Source organism: Gymnoscopelus braueri, assembly GCF_963280865.1.
Source record: "Gymnoscopelus braueri genome assembly, chromosome: 17".
NCBI classification, from domain to species: domain Eukaryota; kingdom Metazoa; phylum Chordata; class Actinopteri; order Myctophiformes; family Myctophidae; genus Gymnoscopelus; species Gymnoscopelus braueri.
In genome coordinates, this window is record NC_137617.1 from 5,417,671 (window position 1) to 5,431,466 (window position 13,796).

At 40.8% G+C, this 13,796-nt stretch overlaps 1 protein-coding gene across 1 annotated transcript; it reads left to right on the forward strand.

Annotated features, from left to right (window-relative positions):
- Nucleotides 1-256: 256 nt before the first annotated feature.
- On the forward strand, nt 257-13,439 carry sh2d4bb (SH2 domain containing 4Bb; the record flags this gene model as incomplete). Its single annotated transcript, XM_080454818.1, has 8 exons — nt 257-422; nt 3,613-3,772; nt 6,864-7,017; nt 7,345-7,453; nt 8,549-8,738; nt 9,298-9,422; nt 9,596-9,816; nt 13,371-13,439. The coding sequence occupies 8 exons, from the start codon at nt 257-259 to the stop codon at nt 13,437-13,439; spliced, it is 1,194 nt and encodes a 397-aa protein (XP_080310944.1).
- Nucleotides 13,440-13,796: the final 357 nt, after the last annotated feature.

Here is a 13,796-nt window from a genome sequence, read left to right on the forward strand (position 1 = left end):
GAACTATAATTCATGCTGTACGTCGTGAGTAAAGAATATATGTTCGGTTATGTGACGGATTTGACACGCCGGCAAATCTAATCCAATGATGCCAGGAAGAGCACCTGTATCGCTTACCATCCAGCCAGAACGAGCATTACATTCAAATCCCCAATAATTATCTGCCTTAAACAAGCTTAACGTCTCGTCGGAGCCGCAGGGTTGAATTTGTCAGCCGCTCACAGAGCCTTCGAGCTCCCCTGAGACGCCCGCCGGGATGCTGAAGCAGATTCTCCAAGACATGTACATCGAACCGGAGCTGCTGGCTGAACTCAACGAGCACCAGAAGCAGATCCTCTTCTTCAAGATCCGCGAGGAACAAGTGCGACGCTGGAAGGAGAGGGAGAGCCAAGAGCAGAGCCCTGCTCGGCCTCCTGGAAAGAGTTGAGTCATCTGAATTATTTGTTTGCCTTGCTACTTTATCTGTTCTATGTTTTGTCATGTACTAGAGCAGTGTTTCTCAACCTTTTTTCATTTCAGGGACCCCCCGGTTTGATATGCATTAGGCCATGGACCCCCAGTTGATTTTCTTTTCTCTACGGCCCCAATCTACACTGTAAAATCCTCTGTGTTAATTGAACTCAGAATGGTTCCATTTGAATTCACCTCAGTCCATTGAATCTCATCTCATCTCATCTCGACATATAGAATATAAAGGGAACGACATATAGAATATAAAGGGAATCTCTCTTGCTCTTTGTGCAGTTCAGCACTCCACACAACATCTTTAGATTATTCATGTCATTACATCTACCACTGATACTGGCTGATACACATCTTCTCTGGGGTTTTGAAATTAAATGAAATGTCTTGAGTTTGGAATATTCTGTTTTTGTGACTCCCTTCTTACTTCCTCTGAGATAACACGTACAATTTGGAAGAGGGCTGCTTTAACCCATTAAGACCGAGGACGCATCTGTATCATTTTAGATTTTAGTCATATTTCATACTTCGGCTATTCAAAAATAGCAGATCTACAAGCTCATAGCGCGGCACTGAGTGCCGCACTATGAGCTTGTAGATTTTTAAAGCGAACATTTGTAACTCAAATCTTTGCTTCTGGGGGTCCCTGGAACAAAATATTTGGAGATAGGGATCCGCGGCCAAATATATATCATTTTGTTACCTTAAAAAAAAGGTAACATTTGAACCAATCTGAATGGTAGAGCATGTTACACATTATATAATGCAATATAACTAGCACATCTGCGGTGGTTGGAGGTGGACTCCCTACTCTTCCATTGAGACATTTAGACCTGCATGGTGCTGGGTAGGACACATACCCGTTGACAATATCAATAAAGTAATTTGAAGCAGATGGCACAGCCGATTGGACACTAGATGCATCGTCATCTTTATTGTGGTTTGGACATCATCATTTCCATCAGGAGAGACATACAACTTACAGATCACAGCTTTAAGCTGACCAGAGATGGCAAGATGATATGGAGGTACTGTCCGATTCGAGCTGATGACAATTATTTGTCATAATTTGTCATACAAGGTGGCGTGCGAGGTTTGATCGGCAGTCTCTTCAAATGTTTAACTTCAAGTCCCACACAAATGCCAGATAATAAAAACAGCCGTTTGGTTGTAATGTAAAATGCACTGTTGTGGTCTCTGTTCGTTCGGAGTGTGGTGCCTAATTTATGTCATACAGGTAGAGAGTACAATGGTTTACCACAACCTGACAGGGAGAGAAAGGTAGGGCAGAGTGTATAGAGGGCTCGGTTACTAGACGGCTAGAATACGTTCGCAGCTTAAAGGAGAATTCCGGACAAATTAAGTGTTATCTTTGATGTCTCGTTACTCACCTACCGATGTGAAAAGTAGCGTTCTTTTTTTTCATATATTCCCCTGTCGTCATTTTTTAAACCCCCTCCGTTGTCATAATGGGAGCGCGTGGCTAAGGGAAATTCGTCTATTATAACCGACGCAAAGTTGTTTTTTTCACTACTAGTATTCATAGTAGAGTCTCATGATAGTCAAACATGCGTTGAAACTATCTGCGAGGCTGCCGTCAATGGCGAACGATTTAACACTGGTTGCTTGTTTCTTCCAGAACCTGGCAACTCGTGTTGCCCAATGTGACTCACATACATGAGCACGCACGTGCACACACACACACACACACACACACACACACACACACACACACACACACACTCACACTCACACTCACACTCACACTCACACTCACACTCTCACACACACACACACACACACACACACACACACACATATTAAGGAGAAGTAGAAGGAATGAAGCAGATGTAACACTTTTACGGTTTCTGAGAGATCATTTTACTTTAGGGCAGAAGAAAGAAATGGATAACAGATAATAAGGCTCCAGCAGCTGCTTGGACCCGTAATGATTTAGCTCTCCCAGTCTCTCAAATTAGAGTTACAAAAATTACTTGGCGACAGAACTCCTCAAAATCAGCACTTGGTGAGCAGATAAGTTGTCTCTCGATCTGGGTCTAATGCCAGACTAAAGAAGTCTCCTGAGTTCAGAGTGGTAGCAGAAGACTCTGAAGTTTTAGAAGCAATTACTTACTTTATAATAAGTTAGATTGAAGTAAAGTAAAGTAAAAAATAAAATGTCTAGCTAGAATATCCAATTTCATAGATAGAAGTGCCCTTGAAATATTGGCAGAGGCTCTTTTTTGTGTTGCCTGCACACCCTGGTACACTTGCATCCCTAAGATCCCTAAGATCCCGAACAAAATTACAGTTCTCATAAATCAAATTAGATTGATACTTGAACTGCTTCCCAGAACACATCTTCTTCCTGCTCATTTTACTAGCCTCAAGTGGCTCAAAGTGGAGGAGAGAGTAACACATAATAAAATGTGTATAGTCCACATGATTGTAAACAATGTGGTATCAAAATCATTTCAGAAGTGTCACCAATCGACTTGGTGCACGTTTGTCTCTTGCCTGATTCATACTTGGTGTTGTGCACCAAAAATAGAAGATCTACAAGCTCACAAAGCATAACCCCAAACCAACATACAGTATAAATAAGTATATCTCAAGCATCTGTGTAATGTGCAGTGTTGATTTCGTCGACTAAAACTATGACGAGAAATGTTCGTCGTCTACTTTTTTCACTGACGAAAACTAAATAAAAACTAAGCTACAGTATGATGACTAAAACTAAGACTAAATATACTGACTATTTCGGCAACAAATAAAAACTAGACTAAAATGTTAGTGAGGGACTAGTGGAGAAGAGATCCAGTAGAACTAAAAGACAAGTCATTTTATGTTTGGTTGCGCTCGGGTGTTGCGCTCTGAAAATAGCAGATCTACAAGCTCACAACGCGTTGCGTCGCGCTGCTTGTACTGAACTTGTAGATCGGCTAGTTTCAGCATGCATCCAAGTGTAAAATCAGCCATTACGACACCATCAAGGCACCGCCAAAATACATTTTAGACTAAGACTAACACTTTTCAGATGACTAAAATATGACAAAAAACTAAATGGAATTTAATTCAAAAGACTATGACTAAAACTAAATCAAAATGTGCTCTCAAAATCAACACTGGTAATGTGTCTCTTCTCTGTAGAGGAGAGCCGGGGCATTCGCTGGCTGCCGGGGTCGGACGGTGATGTGTGGGTGTGGGTGATGGGAGAGGCGGCGGGGGATCGGCCGTTCGAGAACATCATGAACGAGCTGATGGAGAAAAGAGCCAGGAGGCAGGCTCACGAGGACGCCCAGGAGATCAGGTGAGAGAGGCATGCAGACAACATGAGATGGTTCAGGTTTGGGCGAAGGCTAGGGGACTAACTGTTGGAACTCTTCACTCCAGGTATAGTGCCTTCAGTAGGGTACAGCAAATCGTATATATTCACCACAACAACCTGGAACTCTGGCTCCATGAGTCGTATAGTTTCAGTCGATAATGGTTACATTCGTTCTAAGGTCGCTCTAGCACTCCGATCGCTCACTGGCCGCTCCGAGTGAAAAGCCAGGTTAAAGGTTGAGCATTAGTGACAACAATGGTGGAGGAAGTCATTGTAAGATGGAATGACTGTGGCTTGTTTGGTACTCTAGAGCACTGTTTCCCAAACACTGGGTCGGGACCCATTTGCAAGTCGAGTACACATTTTTATGGTTCACGAGTAAATATCCCTTTATTTTTTGTTTCCTACATATTGTTTTTAATTATTATTATTTCAAAACATTTTCAAAACAATGTTCACGAATTCAAAACTAATTCAATGATTTTTCAAAATGAATTTCATGAATAAAAAAATCTAAGAAAACAAATGTTTAAGAAGTAGTGAAAATAGCCTGCTATTTTCACTATATGAAAATAGCCTGCTATTTTCACTATAGGAGATATCAAATGTATCTTTTGGGTCTCGAGCTAAAAAGTTTGGGAACCAGTGATCTAGAGTCTATGTATTCAACATGCATCCATTTGTAACGAAACAGGTAGTCATGGGTACGCAACCCCTATCTTCTGGTTCTCAATGAATGCAGCAGAAACAGTTTGGGTTCAGTGCTTTTACAAACAACCTATGAGTAAAAGACACATTGACACAGGCTGTCAGAGGCAGTCAGCCTCTGTCTCTTCAAAGCCAAGTACACAATGAATTACATATAGTTGTTTTGTTATCTGACCAGTCAATACTAATAAAGAACAAAACAATCACCAGTGTTACAATGACATTCTGTTCATATAGCATCTGAAATTTCCATCTATGTAATACATTGAGAGCTCAAATACCATAACATAACAGAACTAATTATATAACTGTAAATACACTCATCCACAAAATAATTGTACACTACACACATACCTGAATAAAAAGACACAGTGACACAGGTTGTCTTTTGGCTGTACACAGTACTACTAATAACATAGGAAATGAATAGGCTAACTTCACATTGAAAACACTGCATATTCTGTTACAGGTATACATTTTAAAAGATGAAAATAGCAACATTAGTTAACAAATATCTACTCTGACTGTTCATAAATTCATTCATAACCGAATTCAGCTTGCTCTAGGACGTCAAAAGCAGGGCCCTCTGAAATCAGAGCAGATGATCTGCGTGTGAGTGTATTTTGAGAGCACTTTTTAAAATCCTGGAAGGACTGATTAAAACATAACATTTATATAGCATAATATTAATGTGATTCAGTGGAACAGGTTCAGATCTGATCTACCCGAGCAGTTGTGTGATATCTGTGTCACAACTCCCACTCACCACCAGAGGGCGGCAGTGGACTATTGTTTTTGTTCCCACCACTAGTGAGTTGTAGTGTGGGTCTTGTCAAAATGTTACCATAATATCAATCTGGGAACCCAGATCCAACTGAAAATGAAAAACAGCGACCTCTGCTGTTGGTTCTATGTCTGTTGGTTCTGGGCGGAAGAAAACGGGGTTTAGGTCTGCCTTCAGCTATCACTTCCGGTGGGTGCCACTATGTTTTCATTCCCACTAACAATATTTCTACACGGAACACTAACACCACTTCTCCCAGAGAACATGGATCGTTTTGGTTATAAGCCCACTTGTTTCTATGATGAAAGAGTAAGTTAAAATGTGAATATCTTTCCGTGGTTTTGTCTGCTCCGCGGATGCTATTGTTAAATTAGTTTGGGTTTGTTTCGAGGGGGAAAGATCGACGGACATGTGAATCCCGCCCACTACATTTGATTGGGTAAAGCGCGGCCTGCTTCCTGATCTGAAGGCACGCCCACTTGTAGCCAATGCGCACACGTTATGACGAACCTCCCCGACAGATTCCAACGCAGTGCAGAATCTGTTCTTGAGAGATTACCATAATATCAAACACACTGTTTGGGAGACTAATGAAACATTGCAGTTGTAATCACAGGAGATCATGACAATAGTTATTAAAAATGTTTCCCCCTGGTAGTTATTTTTTGCCTTATTTAGAATTAGAACTGATAACTGAGGTCAGAGAGTAAATGACAAGCAAAACATGTCTTCTTATACACTATGTACAAAACAAAACAAAAAATAAATACAAAATAAAAAAGGAAAAATATACAAATAAAAAAATCAAATAAATAAATATCGTCATCCCCTCAGTTGAAAATGTGGGATCTACTTAACCACTTTCAACCTGGCGTCCCTATTGTGAGCATGACATTGAGGCAGAAACGTCCCAAAATGTCCAACATTTTCAAATTTATTTTTTCTTTGGGTCTTTTTTTCCTTCAAAATAGCTAAAATACGTAATTATAAAACAGATGTTGCAACATGTTGGAAACTTGCAGAACAGCTTTTCTTTTTGTTGCTATTTTTGAACATTGTAAAGTATAATGGGCTTAAGTGGTTAGGACTGACATGCATTTAGTTTTTGTCATAGTCTTTTGAATAAAATTCCACTTAGTTTTAGTCATATTTTAGTCATCTGAAATGTTTTAGTTTTTGTCTAGTTTTACTCGACTAAATATCATAAGATTAAAGTCAACTAAATCTGCAGTTGATTTATTCGACTAAAATGTATTTGGTCGGTGACTTGGTTGCTGAAAATACCCGATCTACAAGCTCAAGTTGTGAGCTTGTAGCTCTGCTATTTTCAGAGCACAACACCCGAGTGCAACCAAACATAAAATGACTTCTAGTTCTACTGTATCCTTTTACTAGTTTTTATTTGTTGACAACATTTTCAATATATTTAGTCTTAGTTTTGATCATCATAGCTTAGTTTTTATTTTGTGAAAAAAGGCAGTCGACAATTATTTTTCGTCATAGTTTTAGTCGACGAAATCAACACTGCATCACAAGAGACGTGTCCCTGCGTCTCATTCTAAACATGTTTGTCTCACACAGTCGTGTCCAGCAGGAGGAGATGGAGAAGAGGTTTCGGGACACCCTGGCTAAGCAGAAGGCCTGTCTCATGGCAGGGAAATGGAGGAGTGAGGTGGTCAACAAGGAGATGAAAAAGCAGGCGGGCGAAGAGAAGCAGGTTTTGGCAGCGCAAGGGGTAAGAGACAGCTTTCAGCATTTGGTATCTCTTTAACGCCTCTTTCCAAGTACATTTTCATTCACCCATTCAAACACCATGCAAGGCACCAATCTGCTCATCTGGAGCAGGTAGGAGTTCAATGTCTTGCTCAAGGAAACTTCGGCACAAACCTAGGAGGAGCTGTGGATCGAAACAGGAATCAGCAATAACATTTTATTCATAAAAATTCCCGACTTGTAGATTTATGTGAAAATTCAGTCAATTTCAGCTATCCCCATCCTTATGATTGTTGCGTTTTCAGAAACCAATTGAAGGTTGTAACAACACTGGATTTGTCATCATCAGAACTGTGAGGAAGACGAGCAGAGGGAGCGTAAAGATGACACATGTACAGAGACAGACAAACAAGAAGACAGGCAACATGAGACAGAAGACAACGAGTGGCAGGAGCAATGTGAGTAATGTGTTTACCTGTGGTGCATGTTTCAATGTATCTACATGTATAATCTTTCAGTGTGCCAATGCATGTAAATTGCAAGTCACAGTGAAATTTCCGCTGCAACTTTTATTGTACATAAATCTGGCCCAGAATCTTCATTTTAGTTAACCACTTAACCCCTCTAAGTAAAACAGACATCACAGGCCGTATTGAGATGGTCCATGGGCCAGTTCCGGCCCCCAGGCCCTCATCTGTGTTCTAGAACCTATGCCGCTGGCTCTGAGAGTGTACAAATGGAACCAAATGAACTCGTAAGGGGCCATTTCATTTGGTTCCATTTGTACACTCTCAGAGTTAAAATAACATAGAGGATTTCACAGTGTAGATTGGGGTCCCAGAGATTGGCCATTTTCCATGAACAGAGTCAAACTTCTGGGAATCGCAGTTCTAACTGACCATAGACTGACCACAGAGCTACCAGAGGCGTCGCCATAAAGATTACAAAAATGGAAGTTACACAGACTTTAAAGTTGTACAATGCAGATTCACAAATAACGATTTTTAGCAACCTCTGCTGGTCACTACCGTCACTGCATACAATTTCCGTAGTCCTCGATTACCCAGAATTCCATTTGTTTTCACCGGGAGCCGGAAGCGTTTCAAAAAGCGCTCTTTTAATTGTTTTATACTATCTGCGGATCGTTTCTCTTAGCCAGTGGAGCATTAGTTACCATGAACTGTGCTTTCTTTTTCTGTTCTTTTTCGATCTTCCAATCCTACGTTCTCTTAAAATCAGCGTAAGGTTCCTTTTTGTTATTAGCGCGGTAGTTCCTGGCCAAACAGGAAACCGTTGCGGTAGTTCCTGGCCAAACAGGAAACCAGTGCATTTCCGCCTCCGTTTTCCGGCCAGATGACGTCATTTTCCCGGGAAAGTCCCCCCCGACACCGTTCAATAGAAAATATATAAATAAAAGGCTTCCGGGGGTGAAATTCATGGAGTGGGTGTTGTGAAACTTTTGCCACTCACAAAAGATATACAATTTAACTTAAGTTTTGTTGAAAAGGTTACCTAGTATTACTTTAAGCCTCATGATGACATTTCCTCTGCAGTGCGTCGGTCCAAAGCGGCCGATGAGGCAATGAAATCCAAGGCACTTCGTGCGAGAGAAGAATGCAAGCGGCATTCCCTCCGTGCCCTGGAGACCAGTCTCATAGCCCTGCGCTTCCATAAGTCCTTCATGAATGGAGATTCTCAGAGCCGACGTCGCAGCACAGCCTTGGATCACAATATGACAGACAGGTAATCCTCACACAGTGCAACCATTCACTTGATACATACTACAATGTACTATCACATTTTGGGCATGCCAAGTGATATTTCTCCAAATATTTTGGAAAAAAAAGTATTTTCCCCAATATTTCACAATTTTCTGATAGTGAAATAGCTGATCTATAAACTCACACAAGCTTGTAGATGGGATATTTTTGCTATTCGTCATACAGCAAAGTGGGGCACAAGCTGATTGACATCAGCTAACCCCAACTACAGGAAACATGGGCTGTTGTCCATTGTAGTTCAGGAAGAACTGATATTCCTGTGAAAAAAAATAAACATTCCAACATCCTGTTTATATTATCCTCACCTTGGATTTGGGTGCAAAATCAGTGAAGAGTCCCTTTAAGTGGTTAAATACAAGCATGCTTTTGGTATTGAGTGGAAAAAATGCACACGAACACACACCCGCACACACCCGCATGCGCGCACGCGCGCACGCACACACGCACGCACACACACACACACACACACACACACACACACACACACACACACACAGATCTGTCTTTTTCTTCAACAGCAGTGTCTGTCCACGGCCAGACCGTCCAACTACCAGAGAGTCCATAATCCACTGGTTTCGAGCGGAGCAGCAACCAAAGCGGGCGGGCTATGAGAGGAACAGCAACTCTATTGCCCCCTGGTTTCATGGTGGGTACTATAAGGCCAGAACTTTAATCAATGACTTTGTGTTGCAGTGCATCACCAAGTGATGAAGATGGAATGTGCACGTGGCACCAAAATAAAGAAAAGATAGGATTTTTAAAAATGTTTAGACATTTAGACACACGAAATGGAGCTCTGTCTGCTCTCTCTCCCTCCAGGCATCATCTCCCGTCAGGAGTCTGAGTCTTTGCTTGCAGAGCAGCCAGAGGGCAGCTTTCTGCTGAGGGTCAGTGAGTGTATCTGGGGCTTCACTCTCTCCTATCGCACAGCCGACGCCTTCAAACACTTCCTGGTGGACGCCTCCGCTGATTATTACAGCTTCATCGGCCTTGACCAGATCCAACACGCCACTCTGGCCGATCTGGTCAGCTTTCACAGGGTAGGCCAATTTGTCATTATGACGATGTATTGGCTATTGTTTTAATGTGTTTGGGTCAAGGAACTATATCGCACTTACTTTAGAGCTTTAAAAACTCAGATTCCCATGGGCAATGGCTTGTACTTTAATTAGTTTTACTTAATTGTGTTTTTATATTGTAGGTCTTTTCTCCAGGGTTGCCTAGGCGTCAGCTAATGGGGATCCATCGAACACATAATAAACAATATTTGACTTTTTTGACGAGATCGATATTGACAGTTATGCAGCCGATGTGCTTTGAAAATACTGAAAATAGCAGATCTACAATCTTACAGGATTGGCATTAGACCCAACAATATGGGTCCTATTCCTAGTATAGGCTATACTGCCTGTAGGAATATTGGCCCGGATTCATATATGGATTTACGACCATATTTTGTACGTACCGGCATTTAGGCCTGCAGTCGGATTCATAAAAGTTTTTTGGTCTGTGTTTTGTGCGTCAGGTGCGCACGTTCTCAGGTCAGCCCCGAGGCTGTCTTACCAGGGCTGGAATGTGCGTATTAGTAGGGGGTACTAAGCACAAAAAATGGCCAAATCGTTACGCGGCGGATAAAAGCATGAAATTTGATACAGATGTCCCTTGGGTCATCCTAAAACATCCTAGAAGGGGTGCCCAAAAAAATCTTAAACAGGAAGTGACTTATGGACAAAATTCAAAATGGCCACCTAAACTGTTGACCGTTGACTCAAAAGACACCAAAAGAATCTCCAAAAAGCATAACATTTGGCACATATGTCCCTTGGGTCATCCTAAGACATCCTAGAAGGGGTGCCCAAAGGAATCTGAAACAGGAAGTGAGTTATTGACTAAATTGAAAATGGCCGCCTAGTGTTGTCGATTGACTCAAAAGACAACTAAAGAATCTCATAAAAGCATACAATTTGGCACACATGTCTTTTTGGTCATCCTAAGACATCCTAGAAGGGGTGCCCAAAGAAATCTTAAGCAGGAACTGAGTTATTGACAAAATTTAAAATGGCCGCCTACAGTGTTATCTATTGACTCAAAAGACAACTAAAGAATCTCATAAAAGCATACAATTTGGCATACATGTCCCTTGGGTCATCCCAAGACATCCCAGAAGGGGTGCCCCAAAGAATCTTAAACAGGAAGTGAGTCATTGACAAAATTGAAAATGACCGCCTACAGTGTTGTCGATTGACTCAAAAGACAACTAAAGAATCTCATAATGGCATACATGTCCCTTGGGTCATCCTAAGACATCCTAGAAGGGGTGCCTGAAATTATCTGAAACAGGAAGTGAGTTATTGACTAAATTGAAAATGGCTGTGTACAGTCTTGACAGATGATGCAAGAGACACTCATAAAAAATAATCTCATAAAAGCATGAAATTTGGTACAAATGTCCCTTGGGTGATCTGAATGCATCCTAAGGGGTGCCAAAAAAAGTTTGAATAGTCTCTCAATGGAAAACACTCCTCCCACACGGGCTGCACTGCTACAATATTCAAATCGAGCAGCCAATCTAGCATTTGGTCCAGAAGCCTGAAAGCTATGCAATCTCTACCATCTCCTGACAAATAAATTATAGTCGCTGATTCGTGGACACCTTTATGGACACTCTTGCCAGAGGCTGCTTAACTTTGTAGAGAACTCAAGTGTGGCTGCAAAGCTGAGCCCTTCTGTTCGAGAAAGTGTAGATGCCGGGATGCTGGGTTACCTTGCAGAGCATTATGCCAATGTGCTGGTAATTGCGAAATGGCACACATGAATACATGTAGTTACTAAACACTAATCACAAAAAAACAGTAATGATCAAGAAGAAAATACATGAGAAGATAGAGTGTAAAACAAGCAAGAAGATGTAGAGTGCAAAATGAATAAGATGCAGAGAGTAAAATAAGAATATGCAGAGTAAGATAAGATGCAGAGTAAAATAAATGAGAATATGCAGAGAGTTAGATAAATAAAGAAGATTCAAAGAGTACAATAAAAAAATTATGCAGAAAGTAAAATAAATAAGTGATGTAGAAATGAAAACAGAAGGTAGACTACAAAATACGGCAAGTTATGCACTGCATAACCTGTCGTATTGAGTCTGCATAATATGCAGACTGCCATGGTCAACTGTTTAAACAGCCATTTAGAATTTCTTCAACATGGTCCCTTCCTAAAAAGTTTAATAAACAAGCAAACAAATAAATAACCCCTTCTAGGATATATTAAGAAGCACTCAATGTACGTACCAAATTATACACTTTTATGACGTCCCCTTATGTTTTCTTTTGTGTCAACTGCTTTTAGGCGGTCACTTCCTGTTTAAAACCTTTTTGGGCACCCCTTGTAGGATGCGCTCAGATCACCCAAGGGACATTTGTACCACATTTCATGCTTTTATGAGATTCTGTAGGTATCTTGCATCATCTTTCAACACTGTAGGCGGCCATTTTCAATTTAGTCAATAACTCACTTCCTGTTTCAGATTATTTTTGGCACCCCTTCTAGGATGTGTTAGGATGACCCAAGGGACATATGTGCCAAATTGTATACTTTTTGGAGATTCTATAGGCTTTTTGAGTCAATCGCCAACACTGTAGGCGGCCATTTTCAATTTAGTCAATAACTCACTTCCTGTTGAAGACTTTTTTGGGCACCCCTTCTAGGATGTCTTAGGATGACCCAAGGGACATGTGTGACACATTTTATGCTTTTTGGAGATTATTTTGAGTCAACGGTCAACAGTTTAGGTGGCCATTTTGGATTTTGTCCATAACTCACTTCCTGTTTAAGATTTTTTTGGGCACCCCTTCTAGGATGTTTTAGGATGACCCAAGGGACATCTGTATCAAATTTCATGCTTTTATCCGCCGCGTAACGATTTTTCACTTAGTACCCCCTACTATATGTCTTTAAAATGCTTTATTCTTCATGCCAAAATCAATTACAACAGTGGCAAACCTCAAATAAAATATATATGTGCCCAACATTTGTCAACACATATATATAAAAAATAAAAAACAAATGTCAAACGATGTATTGCTTGTAGCCTATACATAATATAGACATGATGTAGATTCCACCGCTTTTTATTTATTTTCTAGGCTATCAGTTCCATTTAGAGCTGAATTATTAGGTCCCTCAGTGTGTTTGCCAGCGGGCCATCTGAGCCAAAGTGTCACGTAATAATGAAAATAGGCTATCATGCCTTAATGAAACTGCGGAGGGACTGACGCACCAGTGTCCGTGCCGCGGTATTAATTTGTAGGCTAATAGCCTACTGTAGTCTACTCTATTAGTCTATTATTTGCTGGTGGGGTTAAACCTTGTAAACATTACACATGACGTTCAGCTGACCCATCGTGCAATAGTGGGACTCGCTTCCAGAGAGATCAGAATGATGTTCATTGTTCAAGGTATCTACCTATCTTCAGAAAACATATGTGATCTCTTTACTGTTTACTTACTTTGAGTGCAGTCATTCATTATACCATAACATTCATATAATATTACTCACCTTGCGTGGAGTTCGATTAAACACATTCTCCTGCAGTATGTGATCTCCAGCTTCGCTCCTCTGATCCTGTTCTCCACCAACCAACATCACCTTCACATCTGGTAGACTCTGATGTTCTCCTGACAAACACACACACACACACACACACACACACACGCACACGCACACGCACACACACACACACACACACACACACACACACACACACACACTCTTCATTAGTTCACTTAATACTGATTTATACGGAGCCCCTGAAGGTACATTACTAGGTAGATTATTTTAAGGGCAGGTACATTCTTTTGAAGGGTCACTTTATTTTTAAAAGCTGGCGGTTTATGTTTTGTGATATGGGAAAAAATATATATATATGCTGGCAGAAAAAAGACAAGGCTATAAAATATTTTTTTTAGGGGATGACATTTTTTTTTTATAGTTGCTTTATTATTAACACATTGTTTGCCA